The sequence below is a fragment of the Chrysemys picta genome, chromosome 16, assembly GCF_011386835.1.
Source record: "Chrysemys picta bellii isolate R12L10 chromosome 16, ASM1138683v2, whole genome shotgun sequence".
In the NCBI taxonomy this organism is placed as follows: domain Eukaryota; kingdom Metazoa; phylum Chordata; order Testudines; family Emydidae; genus Chrysemys; species Chrysemys picta.
Window position 1 is genome coordinate 15522551 of NC_088806.1, and position 21132 is coordinate 15543682.

At 43.4% G+C, this 21132-nt stretch overlaps 1 protein-coding gene across 1 annotated transcript; it reads left to right on the top strand.

Moving 5' to 3' along the window:
* Nucleotides 1-1798: 1798 nt before the first annotated feature.
* On the top strand, nt 1799-21129 carry LOC135976048 (myb/SANT-like DNA-binding domain-containing protein 2; the record flags this gene model as incomplete). The annotated part of the gene is made up of 4 exons (XM_065570416.1): nt 1799-2381; nt 18399-18443; nt 19021-19279; nt 21089-21129. Coding segments are annotated over exons 1-4 (852 nt in total), but the record flags the coding sequence as incomplete, so codon positions are not given.
* Between the last annotated feature and the right edge of the window lie 3 nt (nt 21130-21132).

Sequence of the window (21132 nt, forward strand, 5' to 3'; positions counted from 1 at the left end):
ACTCAGTGGTTTGAGCATTAGCCTGCTAAACCCAGAGTTGCAAGTTCAATCCTTAAGGGGGCCATTTAGGGATCTGGGGCAAAAATCTGTCTGGGGATTGGTCCTACCTTGAGCAGGGGGTTGGACTAGATGACCTCCTGAGGTCCCTTCCAATCCTGATATTCTATGAGCATGGCAAGAAAAAAAAATCACCTAACCTTTGCAACAATATACCTATCTGCAAAGCCCTTCGCTCCATGCATGAAAAAACTGACATTAAAATAATGGTATTAGGTTGCAAATCAAACCCTTGAAAGTTAGGAAATGCCAGATTTACAGTTGCCAGTGCAATGTTAGTTCTACCCCTTACATGTCCACCCTGAATACAGCTGGGGGTCTGATCATGTAATTAATGATTGTATCACAATGCATAGGGAGCAGGTCTGGCATTACTCAGGCAACCTAAACTCTGGTATTACCTAACTTTTGAGTGCTTCACCTTAAATAATTTTGTTAGTGTTTCAATGGAAGGTCCCCCCACCCTGAAAAAAGAAAGGTTAGAAACAAATTCTATGATGGGCAACTGCAACAACTTCCCCACATTATCAATAAGACTTCAATCCTGAACTGTCAGCGGTGCAGCATAGACTATTACCTCTTGAATTGCAGGACATTAGCTAGCAGCAGGAGAAGGCCCCTATCCTGAGGTCAGGGTGTAGGATTGCCAGTCGTCTGGTTTTTGACCAGTTTTTGATCAGCACTGCTGACCGGGACGTTGAAAGTTCGGTTGGCCGCCCACAGAGGGGCAGGCAGGCTCCCTACCCGGCTCTGCGTGGCTCCTGGAAGCGCCTGGCATGTCCCTCTGGCTCCTAAGAACAGGGATGGCAACGGGGGCACCATGCACTGCCCCCTCCCCAAGTTCTGATGCTACAGCTCCCATTGCCCAGGAATCGCGGCCAATGGGAGCTACAGGGGAGGTACCTGCAGCCAGGGGGAGTTGCCAAGACGCCCAGATCCCGCAACCTGAACCCCCTGCCCTGAGCCTCCTCCCACACTCAAACTCCCTCCCGGAGCCCACACTCTCCACCCACTCCTGCACCTCAACCCCCTACCCCAGCCCTGAGCCATCTCCTGCACTCTGAACCTCTCATCCCCAGTCCAGAGCTGCTTCCTGCACCCCAAACTCCTTATCCTGGGCCCCACCCCAGAGCCCACACCCCCAGAGCCTGTACTCCCACCCCCAGCAAGGGGAATGGAATGAGCAGAGGCGGGGCCTCAGAGAAGGGGCGGGGCCAGACAGAGCAAGGGTGTTTGGTTTTCTGCAAACGGAAAGTTGGCCACCCTATCAGGATGCACAAATGGGTTTAGCTGCTAGGAGGAGAATCTCCTGGCCCGAAGGGACTGGCTGTGTACCTTGCACCACTGTACCTAAATGGGTGGAGGTGAGACCAGCCATGCACTGTTAAGGGTTTGCACTGAGGGGATCACTCGGTTTTGGGGTGTCCCATTTGGAAGGGTGACACCGGTTTCAGGTTCCGTTTTACACTGGAGCATGAGCAAGCGCAGCCAAGGCCAAAGAACAGGCACCTCCGCAGCCCTGAGGCACCGCCCTGAGCCAGCCCCTCCACGCGGGCTCCTGGCCGCGCCCCTTGGCCAGCCACGTGGCCCGCGAGCACGCCCACCTCAAGCCCCGCGGGCAGACAGCCCCGCCCCTGCCCAGGCCACGCCCCGACCTGTCCTCGAGCGCCCTCCGAGCGCGCGCGTGCACCCCCCTCCCCATCCCTCGGCACGTGCTTCCCGCGCGCGCTCCCCCTTCTGCCGCCTTCCTCCCCTCGGCCGGAAGCCCCTCCCCCAGGCGCGCGTCATATCCGCCCGCTCGGCTCCGCAGCTCCAATATGGCGGCGCCCTGTGGCTCCTCGCAGCTCCCGGCCGCCGAGTCGCCGCTGAAGATCCCCAAGATGGAGGTCCTGTCGCCGGGCTCGCCGGGGGCGCTCAGCGACGGCAACCCGAGCCTCTCCGACCCCTCCACGCCCAGCGGCGCCTCCCCGCTGGGGCCGGGCGGGCCGGGCTCTGCCGCCGCCGCGGGGGCCGGGGCGGGGGGCGGCGGCGCGGGGGGCCGCGGCGGCGCATCGCCCTCCGTCTCCTTCTCCCCCGGAGGCGCCGCGGCGGCCGCGGCCGCAGCCGCTTGCCGGGGCATGTCGTGGACGCCGGCCGAGACCAACGCGCTGATCGCGGTGTGGGGCAACGAGCGGCTGGTGGAGGCGCGGTACCAGCAGCTGGAGGGCGCCGGCACCGTCTTCGGCAGCAAGGCCCCCGGGCCCGCCATGTACGAGCGCGTCTCCCGGGCCCTGGCCGAGCTGGGCTACGAGCGGACCCCGTCCCAGTGCCGCGAGCGCATCAAGGTACCCGCCGGGCGGGGAGGGGGCGTCCTGCGGGCGGGAGGGAGGGTCTGGGCAGAGAGGCCTCTGCCCGCCGGCCGGGGCAGGGGGCTGCGCTCGGTGGGGCAGAGAGACCCTCGTCCTCTTTCGCAACTGAGCGCTGTCCGGGATGCGACCCGGCCTGACCCCGTGGACAGCTCCCGGGGACAGCGCCGGCGGCTCTGTTATGGGGCTCAGAGGAGGGTCGGTCAGACGGTGCCGTCCCGCAAACTGCTTCGCCCGTTGGGTCGAATTGGGTGGCTTGGACATCCCGGCAAATCCGCCCTGCCCTGGGGTCAGTGATGTTACACCGGGGGGGGGGGGGCTGATGCTGGCTGCGAATCGGCCTTGCGCTGATACCAGATTTGTATCTGTTTTATGGTCATTTGAGCATATGATCGATTTATTTATTTATTTTGCTTGGCGGGGAGGCAGTGTTCCCTCTCCAAGGCTTTTCTCGCCTTGTCTGGCACTCTGGGATGGATAGGGGAATGGGCATGTACGTGTAGTGATGAGCAAGACTCTAGAGGTTGGGTGTCTTCCTTCAGAGCATCCTGAACTTCAGATAACCATCCTGTTCACATTGGATGGGAAATCTCATGCAGACTAGTTTTCTTGCAAGACTTTTAGTCAGGTGATAAACACGGTGAAAATAGCTGTGTTTCTACTTCTAGTGTCAGTTGAAACCAGGCAGTGTGAAGGGGCACAAACTTCAGTCCGATTTTTAGTCTACATTAGGAGCGAACAGTTAGTGTGGTTCTTATTAGCTGAATTAGCTTGCTCCTTCTTTGTTCCAGGTTAGAATGTGCCTTCTGGAGCAGTAAGAAAGAACATCTTTCACTTTGTCTTGCTAAGTAGTGAAAACCTGCTCAAGTGAGGTGCTTTAAGTATAGCAGATGTGCTCATCAGAATTGGACAAATAGGTTTTCTTTGCTTATATAGAATGGGATGCTGAGAAGGTAGTGTGCTTTTCACCAAATCCAGATTCACCTTTTGGTTAAATTTAGTCTTCCTTATCAGAGGTTTTAACCTTTTTAAGGTTAACCATTCCACATTATTTTTGTGTTTGTTTTTATTTTTAAAAGACAGAGAGGGTACAATCATTGTTTAAAATGTTAATTTTCTAACCTGTTAAGATACGTTGTAATGCTCGTCTGTGCTGAATACTTTGGCACTTTCTCTAAGCAGAGGGATTCCTGTTTTACCCTCAATCCTGGACTCTGAAGACTGACTTGTCTCTGAAAAGTTGCCTTTTGCAGGACACACCAGAAGCCAGATGGGTTAGAACACCCCTCTGTGGGGATATTGAGCTTTGAACCTGGTGAGGTGTGACCCCGGATATAATTTCTTAAACAGCTGCAGTATTTTTATAGTCTGCTTTAATTGTAGAGTAAGCGGGAATGTTTGAGTATACCACACTACTGCGGGTTTTGGGTGGGTTTTTTGTGCATCTCCGTTGAAGGTTCACTCACCTTAAGTTTCCATACATTAATAGGAATTTCATCTTCGGAGAGGAAAGTACTGTGTGTGCTGTCCTACTCTACATGCAGACTTGGTTACTCGTCTACCTACCAAGCAGTTGTGTGTCTCTCTCCAGCTTCCTGACGTACCATCTATTGCAGGCCACAGGTCTGCACTGTTGCTGAGCTTGATCATTCGCATTTACACTTGAAATGCACAAACTACTTATTCTTGAAACAGGTGCTGGTTTTATGCTTCTACTTGGTCATTTGATGCACTGTAAAACTTCTTTGAGTCCCATGTTCTTGGGCATCTTCCAAGGATTTGCTGTGTCAATCAGCTGGACTTGCATGAAACATGTGTATGTCTAGTTTTACTACAGGGTCTAGTGCATGGTGAAAAATTACTTAAAACTACTCCACACTAGGGCTGCATTGTTTGTCCAGTTCTCTTTCATGAGTCTTCTGCTGTGTCTGTACGTAAAACGCTACAAAGTGGCTCTGCTGTAGTGTTAAGTGGAGACACTTTCTGTAGTGATGGGAGAGGTTCTCCCATCGCTGTAGGTAATCCATCTACTTGAGAGGCAGTAGCTAGGTCAAAGCAAGAATGCTTCCGTCGACCTAGCACTGTCTACACAGACATTAGATTGGCTTAAATACATCTGTGAGGTGTGGATTTTTCAGATCCCTACAAGACATAGCTCTGTCAATGTAACTTTTCAATGTAGACCAGGCCTTGGTTGCTACTGGATGGTGGAGGGAACCTTATGCACTGACTGCAGAAGACGGTTGGATTAATTCAGCTGTACTTGTTACACACTCGGGAGTAAATGTAATGTTTCCCAAGAGCATTACATAGTAGGTTCTATGGTGAAAGGCTTTCACATTTAGTGGCATTTGGAGCACTTGGGTTTGGGTGAGCCTGTTGGTTTGAACAGGTCACAAGATGATTGCCAAAAAAAAAAGTGTCTGTATACCAGAGTGAACATTTTAATGACTCTGTTACGTCCATTCACGTAGACTGTTCTAAGCTTATTTCTAGGAAGGTTCTCCCTCGCCCCTTCCCATTAGACTGAAAGTTTTGAACAGAACTTTGCCAGCCTGAAAGGATCAAGGTTGGCAAAGTCAATGAATTAGCTACATTATTTCATGCTTGTGTATCACAATGATAAGCAGTTGAGAAAAACTGAAGGTTTTCTGTTATCAAACTTGAACTTGTCATGTAGCGATATCTCTAGGAGCATCACTTAGCAGTTTTGTCAGATACTTGTCTATAGACCCTTCTGGAACAATCTGATACACTTATTATGAACTGTGTAGGCTATTTTAAGCATTAGAAGGTATCACGTAGGCCTTGTCTACACTGCCACTTTACAGCACTGAAACTTTCTCAGTCAGGGGTATGAAAAAACACCCCCGAGCAATGCAAGTTTCCGCGCTGTAAAGTGGCAGTGTAGACCGTGCACCAGCACTGGGAGCTATTCCCCTCAGGGGGAGAGGGGATTTACAGTGCTGGGAAACCGCTGGTGCCACGACTACACAGCCTTGGTAGTGAAGACATACCCTTAGTATCTGTTAAAACCATTTGATTTACTTTGTGTGTGAATGGTTCCCATTGATACTCTCTATGAATGAGTAAATTCTATGAGAGGCTAAACCTCAGGCTTCCTGCCAAAATGGACAGGTGAAGAACAGCAGTTAAATGTTAGTGCTGTCCAATATTGTGACTCAGCTGCTGCTGCTTACTTGTGAAGATGATTTTTTTTGGTGCATTCTTTTTACATCTTGAACACATTCCATAATGGAGCTTAATGTGTTACAGTACACCCCACAATAGTGAGATCATGCCGTTACCTGATCTTTTGCATATCCTGGAACCCTGCTGTTACGATACTCTCATCCTCCCAGATGACTATATTGAAGAGCATCGTATGGAAAACATGCTCAGAGGACCATTCAGGATAGTGCTGGAGTGCTCAAAACCAGACTTTTCTCACTAATTATCCAGCATCAGCCAAGGCTGGCGTGTTTTTTTTTTTTTTCCGATGGAGCCAAGAGTTGGTCTTGATGCAGAAATTACGGCGTGAAATTCTCTGGACGGTTTATGCACTACACCAGGCTAGATGATCACGGAAGATTCTAGTTTTCCATGATTTAAAAAAAACAAACACAAAATTCTCTGAAAAAACATAATTTGCATTTTTCCACTATTAAAATGAAACCCTGAACTTTCATTTTCCTAGCCACGCTATATATTGGCATTAGTTGAACACAATGTTTTATTGAGACGGTAGAAACCCATTTATCTGATCTAATTGGGACCAGGCCCAGATTGGACAATCAAAAATTCGGATAACTCAGAGAGCTTAAGCCCCAGGTGATGGGGCCCGGGCTGTTGGCCCCAGTTCAGTTAATACGGAGAAGCTCAGATAAACAGGGCTCTACTGTATGTTTTTATTTTTTTCACAAAATGTAAAAACTAAAGATTCTCTGTAAAAACACACATTCTGGGGGGGATGGGGGGCGTTTCCCCATGGCAGTCGGATTTCTAGGATCCCTGATTATCACAATCGTGCCTTCTGGCTTTAAAATACCAACTCCCGTGGAATTTCAGTGAGATGTGGACGCCTGGCTCCTTTGGAAATGTCAGCCTAAATCGCTTTATTTAATTAAGTTATAGCTGAACCTCCACATAGATTATAAAAATCAATTTGGACTGGTATCCCTTGACATGCATTAAACAAAGAAACGAAAATTAATGAAATTGCAACTATAGTGTATAAACAGAAAGTATTTGGGATGCCACTTTTCTTAAGTCATGATTTATGTTTAGTGTTTTTAAACAATAACTATTTTGGTTTTCCTCAAACACTTAAATTCCATAGAATCTATAGAATCTTGATTCACCTCCCCCCACCAACTCATTTAGCCCACTCTTCTTCAGAAGTGTTTTCCATTTTTCAGTTGTCTCAAATACATGCATCATGTTTGAATTAGGGTAAAATGCAAAGCATGATCCCAGTTCAAATCGCCTGTCTTTTAACATCTGCATATGCTTTTCTCCACATATGCACAGCTGGCCTGCAATCTAGAAATGAGCCTGCTTTTAAATTTGAACCAGAATCTTTAGAGTGGCTAAATTTAGGGATTCATATGCAACAGTTCTAACAATTATTGCTATCTTATATCTTCAAACTGAGACACGTTGAATATGACCCTGTTGATCTAGGAAGTTCTCTGGACCAACCGGCTTGTTAACCATGAAGCACAGAAAATTTAGATCTTAGTTTCCACATCAGCGGTATCTCAAAAGATTTTTGTTGAGCATGTATTTTCCCTATTCTACAAATTTTAAATTATATCCTTAATTTTATAGTTTCTTGGTCATTGATACTTTCTACTGATTATTCAATGGGTCTTCAAATTGCCTGTGGTCTCATAGTTCTTGTTAACAGAAGAATTACACCTCTACCCTGATATAACGCGACCCAATATAACATGAATTCGGATATAACGCGGTAAAGCAGCACTCCAGAGGGGCGGGGCTGCGCGCGCCGGTGGATCAAAGCAAGTTCTATATAGCGCGGTTTCACCTATAACGTGGTAAGATTTTTTGGCTCCCGAGGACAGCGTTATATCGGGGTAGAGGTGTATTTGCTAAAATACACATGGTTGTTGCCCTGTACTATTGTTACTCTTCACTTGTATGTGAGCAAACATTATTCAGTAGAGAAACCAATCAAAGTGGTTTACATGGCATTGGTGTAGCTACCCCTGTGCAGTAATGTGAAGAGAGAGTCTGTTTGATTTTGATTCAGAATTTCAAAAAAAAGCTATATTTTGGAGACAGTATCACAAAACATCCCACATCCTGCATGAAGTGCCAATTTATTTTTTAAAACTGTGTATCTTCCATTCACCTAAAACTCTCTCTGCTTTAGAGAGTGAACAAGAGCTTAGTTCTTAACCTGAATCGCAAAGCATAGAGACTAACTACATAAAAACTGAGCTTTTATATAGTACTTTGCATTGTCAGACTGATGTATGTACAATAATATGAAGATCAAAAGCTGATGTGTTAGTGAAAGTGGTGTTCCTCAGGATTAGTTATAATTGAGTTACAATACTTGGGTTATGTTGTCTCATCCCAATCCTAACATTTAAATGTATCACTGAAAACAATACATGTAGATGCCCTGTGACAGTGGGCACAGTGCGTAAAGTCTTTGATCAGTCAATCTCCTCTGGCTAAAACAGCAGAAATGTTCAAAGGTTCGGCTTTTAGATTTTTCTAGAAGGAAAAAGAGTACTATTAAATAGTATACCTATATCATTTAAAAAAATACTTTGCAGTAACCTTATACATTTTAAAATCCTCTTAAACAATTTCTTCTCCAATAACATTTACATTCTTCTTCAGCAAAGGAAAAATAGTTTACCTTGTGCATTTGACAACAACATGTTTATAAGTTTGACTCACAGGCAGAATTTTCATGTTAACCTGTTTCAGTTTATCTATACCTACTATAGCGACAGCTATCACCATCTTCCAGATTAATATGCCTTTCCAGGTGGACAATACCCTTCAGAGTTGCAACTTAACATTGTATTGATGCTAGTCATTTGTTTGACCTTGACTCTTATTTTTAATAAATAGTTGGACTAGCTATCTTCCATTGTTGTATTCAGTGTTGCCATTTTGTTCCTGGGATATTAAAGACACAAGGTGGGTGAGGTAATATCTGTTTGGCTTCAGCTAGAGTGGGAATCTCTTTTAAAATATTGACTCTATATCCGCTGTTGTGACTGAGCCCTGCGTGGCCAACCTAGTGTTGATCTCTCTGTATCCTGCTGATCTGAAGGGAAAGAACTTACAACCTATCATCACTTGTCCAAAATCTTGAGTTGTATTACAGAGCAACTACCTCCACTGATCTGTCCTCATGATTCCCATGATCTTAGTAGCTGAATACTTGTGTATAGCAATCGTTCCCCACACTCCAAACTGTTCAGTAGATTTCTGCTGGACTTTGGATATTCTCAGCAGACATTTTATTTTTTAATTGTAAGAGCACCTTTTAAACCGTTTTCATATGATTGATACATTTACCGGTCCTCTCCAGACATGTGGTATAAATCACAGGAAAAAAAAGAACACCCAGAAGATTCTAATTGGAAAGTCTTCTGTTAGATGACGGAGAGACACAAGTAAGAGGGAAACAACAATCTGTCTTTGAATATTAACTTAAAGTGACAAACATTAACTCTAGAACACATCTCTTGGGCATCCCATTTTAAATTAAAGATTTTAAATCATGATCTAGCACATCTAATATTGAGCTGTTCCAGTGGTGAGTTACTCACTTTTCAAAATTGGAAACTTGTTTTCTGTTTGAAGTTTTTCTAGCTTCAACTTCCAGTCACTGGCTCTTACCCCTTTTGTCTGATAGATTAGAGCCCCCTGTTGTATCCTCCCTGAGCTGATACTTCTAGACCATCTTACCTCTTAACCTTTTCTTCAGTACGCTGAATAGATTTAAATGCCTTAAGTCTCTGTGTGAGGCATATTTTCCAGGGCTTGTAGCTCTCCTCCAAATAATCACCAATTTCTAAACTTCCTTGGTGGGAGGACCACCTGTATCTCTGCATACATGAGAATAGCTTCCTGGTGGTACCTGTAAGGTGGGGGGAAATTACAATAGACAAATACCGCAATAATAAGGATGAGTTTTGGAACTTCTTTATGGACATCTTTTTGAACTATGTTGTAAGAGCAGGGCCTGGGGATTGCAGTGGGCTATTTCTGATAGTTGTTGTATGTCCGTGTGTCTTCTTCTAGAGGATCAAACTATGAGTAGATCCTGTTTGCAGACCTTAATATTAAGAGTTCTGAAAAAGTATAAACTTCCCTAAGGTGACTGAGCCATGTCTGTTTCCTAAATATACAATGGAGGTATCCTTCTCCTATAAGCTGACTACAAGAGTATTGTAATATACAATGTAATCTGCACTAGTCATTTCCAAGTGGATTGTATTGTCTATCCCAGCTGGCAAAAGTCACATTAATAATCCTGTAAATGTCAGTCTAGTGGCACTTAGTTCATTTTTTTTTAATTGTGTCCTTAACTGATTAAGGCAGACTATTATTTGGGCCTCCTGTCCTTGACAAGGATGATCCAAATTACTTTTAGGTTGGTAGGTAAGAATCTGAATGGCCAAGATGCAGTAGTTGCTGCTGGAAGATTGACTGTTTCTGTACTGTCTTCTATATTCTATTAAGTGCTTCAGAATTTACTGGGTGTACCTGAAACCAATGAAACCCACAAATTCAGAGCAAAGTTAGCTGTGATACACTGGAATTGTAGGTTTTTGTTCATACAGCTAAATGTACATCTACATTAGTTTCTTGAGCAAGGATGGCTGACTATGGTCTTGTCAGTTACCTTTTCCTGTCTAACTTTTTGGTTTTGGGCAAGATTGAGAAGGTGGCATTGGGATAATTTCTTTCATTGATGGAATTCCACACATTTCCATGATCTCAAATAATCTGGTTTCAGATGTGTGTGTTTTCAATGGAGGCTAACATCTCTTTAGTGATGCCTAAGGTCAAAGTGTCAGTGCTCATCCTAGTATGCCAGCAGCGCTTGATGGTGTTGACTAAAATCTAAGTTCTTCTAAGGGTGGATGAAAGAGCCTTATGCTGGAGTAAGGCCTTCTTTCAGAGGTTAATGCTGGTCTACTGTACTTCCAAGAACCATGAAATCCATGGTTCCATCACATCTACTCTCTTTGGCTTACTGTGAAGCTACAAGTGAGACACAACAGGATGCAGTGGCACCAATACATTAATATTGAATACTGTCACGTCTCCATCATTCCTGCTCTCAGCAGTCTCACTGCTCTCCAGTGCTTTGTGGACTGTGATCTGGATGATGAACCAGCTGTGATTCAACCCAGGTCAGAAACAACTGATGTCTTGTTAGAAAGAAGCACTTAGACGAATGGATGAAAGCAACATCTGCAGAGGATTTCAGCTTTTTGCCAAAGTGGCTTGTGCTCTCATGGCTCTATTTGATCCACCACTTATCAATTCTTAGATGATGCTGGCCCTTACTGCCACATATTCTGCTGCTAGCCAAGAGGCTTGACCTATCAGCAGTGCTTTCTGTCACTTCTGTACTGGGAGCTGCCCTTGAAATCTGCCTGGATGACCAGACAGAAGGAATTTGATAGCAAGGTATAAAGGAGGCCTTAATAAAGTCTAGGATGAGGAATGCATCCAAAAAGTAATCCTTGATGGCCTTTGAACAGTAGAGAGGGTGTTTTTCCTTGAAGGCAAGCAAATCTACTCTGGGATGCCCTTATTCATTAAAGATCACCATTAGTGCTTTTAAGGACTGTTATTTAGTAGTCTGTAAAACAATGTCTTGGTCAGCAGGTGAGAGCAGGATAGCAAAGACCTGGTGAAGAGATACTTCAGTTAGTCTGTAAGGTGCTTTTTACTGGTGAAGAGAGTAATTGTTTACTCCATCTCGCCCCAAATGCATGACCTAATGCACCATGGCTTGTTTTTGCTCAAGGAGCTGTATCTTGAGATCTTGACACAAGGAAGGAATGCTTTTAATGGTAGCTGTGTTGAAGTTCAAGTAATTCATTGATGTGGAGTCTCGTTTTTTCCCTTCCTTTTACAGTCACATGCTCAGATCTAGACCTGTCTAGTGCTTGTTGCCATGATATTGGTGCCTAGATGGGTTCCTTATACCAAGTTAGAAGCATTTGTACTCATTAATGCCTCCATCAGTACCAGTAAGACTTTGTTTGTTTGTCTTTAACTGTAGCCGGAATCCTTTCCATTACTCCACTTCAGGCTTTGCCACCAGAGCCTTAGCACCTAGGAATCCTGATGGTGGTTGTGTTGCCACGAGGGGTGGCACTGGCAGTCTACGCCAGACTTCCTTGGTGCCTTGACTAAGTTGGGACTTATTCTGCTTGCTCCACTGGGCTTGATAACAAGCAAGAGTCTCTTCCCTGAATATGCATCTGCCCCATCTTTGTCCCTCCTCTTCCCTCCCCCCCCCACCTTCTGTACTTGTGGAGATTTTCTGAACTGCCTTGTCCTTATGGAGCCCTGGGTCCTCAACTCTCGTGGAAATGGACTAGACAGAGGTCTCTGTAGAGCTCCATCCTCAGAGGAGATGAGGTCTAGCTGCTGTTCTGCTGCTTCCAATTTGGCTTCCCTGGAGCTGTCATCTCAGACACGACAGATTAATAAGTAGACACTTAAAAACATCCTATAATATTAATTTTCTTCAGGCATTACTGTGGACTTCTCATTGCTCCTTAGCAGACAATGTCTGGACTAATAATATCAAGTCCATAGGAATGGTTTTACTTCTCGGCATCTCTGGCTACTGCTGCTGCCACTAATGAAAAAATCAATCCAGTTGGATCTCCTGGGGTCTAAAGCATGTGCTTCAGCCATTGCAGAGGAGAATCACTAACAAACTATTGCTTTAGTTAAATTAACTGAGGATGGAAGCAAAGTTCAGCATGTCTGAGGGCTAGTTGGTGGCTAAATAAGTCCAAAGAGCAAATCAAGAAGTGGTGGATCTGAGGTGGTCCAAAATAAGTCAGAGCTGACTCAGCTGTCTATCTTCATGTGTGAGGATTGTCAGTCTTAACTTACCCTACAGATGACAATTTCTGATGGGTTTGAGCTGTGTTCCCATGGACAGCATAAGGTTCATATCGCAGGACAGAGGCAAATGAAGCTCATGAGGTCGTTTTCCTCTTATCTCTACTATCTCTTTAAAGACCACATTCCTCTCGGCTATTGCAGTAGATAGCTGACATCCCTTACGCTGTTACATTGGATAGGGTGGTCCTGTTTCCTCATCCCCCAAATTCCTGTCTCAAGTGATCTCTGGTGCTGGACATCAACCTGCTGGTTTTGTTCTCCAAGCCTTAGTGGCATTGAGGGAAGTGTTTTTCACATCAGGGTCCATAGTGTGGACAGAAGACTCTTAGCTATTTAAACGAGACCAAAACAATCCAAACATCCCTGGTCACTCTGGCTTATAGGGATAAGAGATAGTCAATCCTGCTCAACCCACAGGGTGATTTATTTGGACAGTCTATGCTTGACTGTTCTGACTTGGCACATGTTCAGCCACCTCTGAGAGTTGGATCACATTCAAATAGGTGTAAGGCAGCCTCTGTTACTTGCTTTTTCAAAATCTCTCTCGTTGAACTATGCAAGGCTGCTCTTTAGAACTCTGGTCCTTCACTCAGCATTATAACTTGGACTTGGTCTTCTTAACTAATCCTTGCTTGCCTGCAGAAGGCTGGTGACTGCTTATTTATTTGCTGAGAGAGAAGTCATATGGCTAGCTCTCAAAGGGTCAGCAAGGATTCCTGAATTAATAGATGGAACTGATGGTGGTTTTGGCCTCTGCCCCTTTTGTGCCTTATGACTCCAGAGCAATGGGGAGGAGGCAAGTGGCCCCAACAGACATGCTTGCTTGAAGCTTCTGAGCTGAGCACACACTTCCATCAAGAATGTAGATCTAGATGAACAATTTGAAGAATCAGTGTTACAACTTCTTGTTCTGCCAGGATGGTTTTCAACTGGATTTTGGTATTTGCTCCCTATAGGCTCTAGTGACAATTTTGAGTAAGCATGTTGGACTCTGACACTAATTCCAGTCTCTTGAATCATCTTCTCATTAAAAAGTTCTTCAGGACACCAGTTCCTGAAAGCATTTCTAGTAAAGAAATGTTAAACTCCCCTCTGTGTTGCTTTCCTTGTATCTGCTACCGTGGCAAGAGGACTTCTGGGATGGGAACTTCAGTAATATAAAGATGTTTAATGTACCATTCATTGGATGGTACCCACCATTCCAAACTTTATCCCAGAAGTAGAGTTTTACTGGTCTCAGAAAATAATTTCATTCTTTTAGACAAACTGTCTTTATTTTTATTTAAAAAAAAAAAAAAAAAAAAAAAAAACCTGCTTGCACAAGGAGAGCTATTGGAAGCCGCCTGAGCAGAACAAAAAATTCAGATCACCCATATTTTTCATCCAGTATGTAGATTTTTAAGGCCTAAAGGGACCATTATGATCATCTAGTCTGACCACCTGCTTTACGCAAGCCTGTAATTGCATCAAGCCTGTAATTTCTGCTTGGGCTAGAACATCTCTACGGCCCTTTTGTTTTCAGTTTTTTAGTTGTTTTTTTTTTTTTAACTTCCTGGTAATTGTTGTATCTTATTACAAAATTAAAGGGAGTTTTCTAGGTAAATATTCTTCTCTTGTATCTTTTGTTTTGAAGTTTAAAAAGAAAAATCTTTCATGTTCTGAAATGTAATTGGATAGCTTTTCATTTTGAACCCATTTTAGCATGAAAAGTAGTTCACTAACATTCATTTGCTCTGAATGCTGATAGCATGGATACTTATCTCCAACAGTGGTAACATGTATGTGCTGGGCATTGGATTGAAAACAGTAGGTACACCAGTGCTCAAGTCATTCTGGTACTTCTGAATTGGCTCCCCCAAAGCCTGGACTGGCTCCAGAAGGAGAGAGACCAGTTAACAAGCTGCTATCTCTCCTTCCAAAGTGGGAAGTTGGGTTCAGAGAGTTCTGGCTCTTCCAAAATATGGGTGAAAATCAGTAAAAACTGAGTAATAGCTTTGGTAAAATCTGGAAAATTTTCAGTAAAAATCAATAAACTGAAAACAAAGGGCCATAAATCTATTTTTGATCAAGATTTTTTTAAATTAATTTATTTTTTTAATTAATGGAGATATCCCATCTCCTAGAACTGGAAGGGACCTTGAAAGGTCATTGAGTCCAGCCCCCACCTTCACTAGCAGGACCAAGTACTGATTTTGCCCCAGATCCCCAAGTGGCCCCCTCAAGGATTGAACTCACAACCCTGGGTTTAGCAGGCCAATGCTCAAACCACTGAGCTATCCCTCCCCCCCGGAGTATTTTACAGCAGAGATTTGTAAGACCATTACCTGGTCATACATAGACGTTTAGTAAGCATGACAAAAGACCTTCTCTTTGAATTTTTCCCCTTAATTGGAGAAGGTTGTTTCTTGTTGGAGAAATAAACAAGATGCTGAGGATCACTGACTTGTACAAAGTGTTAACGGATAAAATCTCGTACGTGTGTGGCAGCTCCTCAGCCCATTGCCCTTTCAGTCTTTCCCATGGAACTTTTGCTTAGCTACGCTGGTGATTCATAACTAGACCAGGTGAGTCAGGTATACAGCTTCAGAAAACATAGCTGCAGTGGGAAACTGATTGGGGATAAGGTCATCAGTGCCCATATTGACAGCCTGGAAAACTGGAGCTGCTGAGTAGGGCTTGGTTCCAGGATTAGTGGGCAAACTACTGGAGGTACCTATATGCTACAGTAGCAGTGAGGGCTGACCTGTTTCCAGGGGCTGAGCATATAGTGCAAGCTTCTCTGGATTTCCTAGTGTCACGTTTTCTGTGTATGGCTTTTTAAGTTATAAATGTTGAGCAGAGATGGTCTTTATTTTCTGAGCGTAGAGCACCCAGTATTTGTTTAGTAATAAAATTTGAGAAAGCATCTGATGGTTAGCACCACACATTGAATAGTTATATTAAAAATAAACATGATTTTTTTTTCTTCTGAAAAGACTTATGATGTTATAAAGGTGCTGGTAGGACACTATATGGAGATGTGGTGTTAATGCCCTTGAGCAGGAGTCCAGCTGCATTCTGGGAGGGAGAGAGGGACTACAAGGCTTGAAAAAGCCTCTCTCCCGTGATAACACGGGAATTCTTATAGGTGTAGGGAGAATTAAGGCTTCATTTTTCAAAAACAACCCCGCTCCTAGTTATAATAATTATGCAGAAAATCTGCAGAATGTCTTGATGCCGTGCTGCATTCTTGAGCCTGCAAACAGCTGCAGAGTGAAATGAATAACTCTTGTTAGCTGCAAGGTGGTCATGCAGAATCATGTGGGGCAGCAGTGAAACAGACCAGAATATGCCAGTTTTAGTTCAGTGCTGTTAAAGCCATGTGCTGTAGAAGCATAGAGGAGATATCCATGATGGAGAAAATGGAAAATGTCTGTGGGGAGGAGAAAATAGTGGCAGTCCCCACTCTCCAGGGAAGGAAAATAGAGGTCCCACCAACAGTTTTTAGCTGTAGGTTGCCAGGAGGAGCTCTTCTTTCAGAAGCTAATGGGGTTGTAGAAAGCTTTGAATTTATCAGATGTCTACTGACCAGAGGTGAATATGAAAGATGGAATCATCCAAGCAAGGTCCTGGGTCCTTTTGGCAGTAATCTCAGCATATGCTTTCCATCCTACCAAAGTATCTGGAGATGTGTTCTGACCAGGGCACTGCCTCTTTCATCTTTTGCATTGGTCTCTGGTGAGTAGGTACTTGGAGAACTTTTGCCATGGTCTTCGCAAAATAACGTTAGTGTTGAGGGCCGAATGAAATAAATGGCTGCTAATAAGATTGCCTCTGCTGAAGTCTTAAATGGATAATTTGGTAACATCCGTCCAAGGGAGAACTCTTTTGAAATTGAGTTTTAAGCGTTGAAGCCAATGTTTGCAGATGTTGAGGGCTCCCAAAGGACCTAATCAGGGGATATTGAAGCTTCTCAGTTAACTTTGCTGGAGACAACAGTGTGTTTATTTAGCTTGGCTATTAATAAATCAGTTAGAATCTCTTGGGCCTCCAAATTCAGACAGCAGTACCATTGTTGCTCAGTTGGATAAGGAAATATTGCAAGGTGTGTAAGAATATAAAATTGTCATGAAAACTGTTTTAAAATTTGAGTACACTGATTTCTAAAAAATTCTAGGAATGATACGCAGTGGTGGTGTAGCTGTGTCAGTTGTCGGATCTTAGAGACGAGGTGGGAGAGGTAACCTCTTTTATTGGACCAACTTCTGTTGGTGGAAGACGGGCTTTTGATTACACAGAGCTCTTCTTCAGGTCACAAATGATATAGTAGTTTACATGTTACCCTGTGACACTGTCATAAATAAGGTGAAAAATGTAGCATCAGTCTAGAGTGAGACAAAGTATCCATCTGAAGTGTAGTTCTGCTCTGCAAAGTGACTTTAAAACTGGTACTACCTACTCGCATGTATTCTCTGTGTATCTGGGTATTACATGCTTGGTCTAACCATTGACCTGTTTAGTGTTTACTTCTTTAGCCTTGCAGTGCCCTCTCCCAAAGAGGGATGCAGTTATCTCATGGATCATCAACAGATTAAGCATCAAATGCAGGGTCTAGTTCTACCCACAATTACTCATCCGGCCCCATTGAACATACAGTTGTTGAACAGGTGGAAAGTGATTATCAACACTTGAAAACTTTACCCAACACCTACTAAATGGAGGACTCTGCCTACTAACCAGCGGTAGATACTAAAGACACAGGTGGGTGGGGGACAGTAGCCCTGCGATCAATATCCCATTGAGAGGCCCAATGCCCCTGCCACCTTTGCTCCTATTTCAACTAGAATATTGTCCTGCAACCTTGCTTGGGAACGGGGAGGGTGGGGGGGGGGGCATGTAGCTCTGACACTTTAAAGCACCTCTTTCCAGTTATGGAAGAAAAGGAGTTTCTCTTCCTCTCTGGTCTCCTGGCTGTTGCATCTTGGGTGGGATGAGATCTCTGCTACTCTGCACTGTCCCAATTTCCATTTTTTGACTCTTCAGCATTGAATAACTTTGTGCCTGCTGTTTGCTGGATATAGCTTTCACAAGCAGCAGCATGCAACTAGCATGAGCTCTTGATAGCTGCACTTCTGCCCTCCAGATTTCTGAATATCAGCTCTGGAACTGATCAGAGTTGTCTGTCTCTATGAGCCACACTGGAGCTGTCTTGAGAGTCCGGAAGAGACATCGGTTTACATTCTTGGCTTGGAAGGTTGTTTTTGCAACCAAAAGTGCTAGAAACGTGATGGCTCTGTAGAAGGTGACATAGTAGAGCCTGTCCTCGGCCCAGAAGTGCATCTTTCAAGCCCTAATGCTTGCTTTTGTGAGAGAACACAGCTTGATTTTCTTATTCAAGGTTCAGTTTGAAGTGATGGCGGTTACGAGAAAAATGTTTTGTAAATTGAGTACATCTGATAGGAAGTCCTTGAAACGCAGTAGATGTGGAATCCTACAAAGCAATTTAGTCACTTTTCAAAGTAGAACCACACTTTATTCATGTCCCTTAATGTTTTTAATTCAAAGACTTTCTAAACAGCTCCTCCTTGACTTGGAAAATTGGAAGCAGATGCAGAAGAGTTAGATTTCATACTGTATCTTATAATAATGCATAGTACTTGCTACCAACTCAGCCACTAGAATAAGAAATTAAATAGGTGCAAGAAACCTGGTCTAAGCTTGGCAATCTGTCTTTATTGGAGGCTTCAAAATCTGAACTGGACTCTGTTGTAATGGATTGCTAGATGTGGCCATCTTAGTATTGTTATTTGATGTTTGAGTCTGGGAATTTGGAGCATTATTGATTTGACCTCTTTTAAATTTCAGCAGCTTCCCAAGAGACAGAGTGAGTTAGTAAGGAATGCAAAATATGTAAGTAATACATTTTACTAGCTAAATAGTTTAGGCAAACATTGTTTACCTTGTATCTTCTTACTAGAATAAGGAAGGTTGGACTGTCTTTGCTTTTGGGGACTCTTCTTTCTATCTCCCCCCTCCCCCACCTTCTCCAAACTGTGGGCACAACAACAGCTGTACTCTCTCCTTCCTGTAGAAGGTGTGCATTCTACGGGCTGGCTGGTATATTGGATGGGTTTTGTGTTTACTTTCCTGTAATACGTAGCAGACTTATGTATTCTCCCCTGCCCTCAAAATCCCCAACTTTGAAACTGGTGAACCTGTAGATGCTATACAACTTTGTTCTTTGTAATTGATATTCAAGCCAAAGCATCGTGTGTCAGGAACATCAAAGTTGTGATGCTTCCTGTCTTACAAAGGTTAATTTGGCAGTTTGGTGATTGGATTATAGTACTTGAACACATGTGACAAAGATTGAGCAATATAAGTAAAAATAAACAGATTGTCTAGCATTCTTATTCTATCTGCACGTGAGTGCGTGCCATTCTGGAAAGCTAGCACCAATTGAGTAACAAAAGGTTTTGTGTCTTAGACCCTTCGCAGGTGTTACAGTCGAGTGAAAGAACATGGTGTTGGGAAAAGGAAAAGCAGTTACACATTTGAACAATTGGAACAGGTGTTTGGTCAGGGAGGATGGGACTCGCAGCCCTGCCAGCCTGTACTCATTAATAGTAGCGGCTTGTACCAGGAGCTGGAATCGGATGGCAGCACTATGGAGGAATATTCACAGGAGGATTGGGGGAACCACAGTCAGGATCTTCACTGCTACCAGGGCGGAGACCCGGAGTTGGGTAAGAAATTGATTATTGATCCGTCTGTATGTTTTGGTTTTGCATGTGCTTGTAGTTACTCTAGTGCTAATCCTACTCCATAATCCTAATCCATCCTATGCCATAATGCTGCTATACCTACTTCTGTGTATTTCTTATACTTACAGGTTTAAGACTTGTAATAAATCAGAACTAATTCCTATAGTTTGTACAATTGTATAAATCTAAAGTGCCTAATTTGCAGGGCTCCCTAAAGCTGTCAAACACCTTCTCTGTGTAACTAAATTGTGGACTGAACTGATTAACTGCTAGTTTTTATTGTTAGTGAATTCTAACAAGTAGAATATTTGAAATAAGTAGACTTTAACTTGTTTGCATTGTCTTATTTTAAAACAGGTAACGTAGCTCTTTTGTTCCTGACAAAATGCTAGAGTGGCCCATTTGTTTAAAATTTGAGTTTTGCTTAAAAGGAACTTGAATGTGGGGTGAGCGGGAAGGAAATATTAATTGCTGAACTTGATGTTAGTTGATCTGTACTGCTGATGCTCACGGTCACACAACAACAAGAAATCTTGCAGGTAGATCTCAGTATAACGTCATTATTTGTTAGACGTAAAAAGCTAGCAAGCCACACACCACAACTACTTTTATGTTGTGCAAGTAAAATTGCCAAATTTTTGCTTTTTTCCAAAAAATAAAAAAATCTCCCTAGTCTTCCAAATGCTGTTGCCCAACCCTGACAGATAGATATTACAGAAAGATCCACTTTCCTGAAAATATGCTTACATTTGACTTCCGAGTAAGTGTTTTGTATAGAATAGAGGTACATTCTTGCCTACAATAAATAGGAAGGGAAAAGGTGTATATATTTACCGAGTCTATGGAAGCTTATCGAAGTTAATTTAAACAATGATTCCAATGGGATTGTAAGAGCGAGGCAGCATTTACAAGGGAAGATGGATAAAGGCACTGTTCTCGCTTTTTCGATCGTATTTGTAGGTTAAATTGGGGGGGGGGGGGGTGGAGGGGAGGCACACAAATATAACTTCCTCTGCAGTTATATTCTGTGGACTGGTAAATTCTGACTTTGACTAAGAGATGGATTAAATTGCATTTTCAAATGACAATAGCAATACCTCCTCAAACTAACTGAAGTATGAGAACTAGGAATGTTGTTTTTAATTTAAAGAGGATCAGAATGTATGGGGGAGTTGGGGAGAATAAGGCTAAGAGGGGGGCTATTTGAGATACAAGAGACAGGAAGGAGTTTCTTTAAGCCATGTATTTAAAAATGTATATAAATGACTGTAATTCCATATAGGGGTTCTCGTGATTCAGGCTTTACTCTGATGGTTTGTCACCATTATCCTTCAAAAGAATTACAGCAACATTTACATGCAGTTGGGGCTGACAATATTCTGTGTGTTCAGTGAATGGTTATGAGAAAGGTACTTAGCACACACACAGTCTAAATGGAATACAGATACGTTTGTTCTGGTGCTTGCTCTTCAAATATGCTATTGAAAGCAGAATGGCCTTTTTCAGAATGTAGTTTACAATGAAATCAACTTGTGACTTAATGGCAGGAATTACTCTTGTCCTTGAAAGATCTTGCACATGTGAAGCCAGATTTTGATCCTGTAGCTAAAAATTCAGGGATGGTGATGTAGCTTACATAGTAGCTGGTTTTAAGAGCTGAAGCAATGTCCTCAGAGTGTGACATCAGAATTTTACTGGAAAGCACTAAGTGAACAACTTATTACCTTTCAAAGTAAAAAGCTTTGGGAGAGTTTTAAATATATAACTGTCTGTTGGAACTTTGCTTTTCAGATGAAATGCCTGCCACAAAGAGAACATTAAAGATAAAGCAGGAA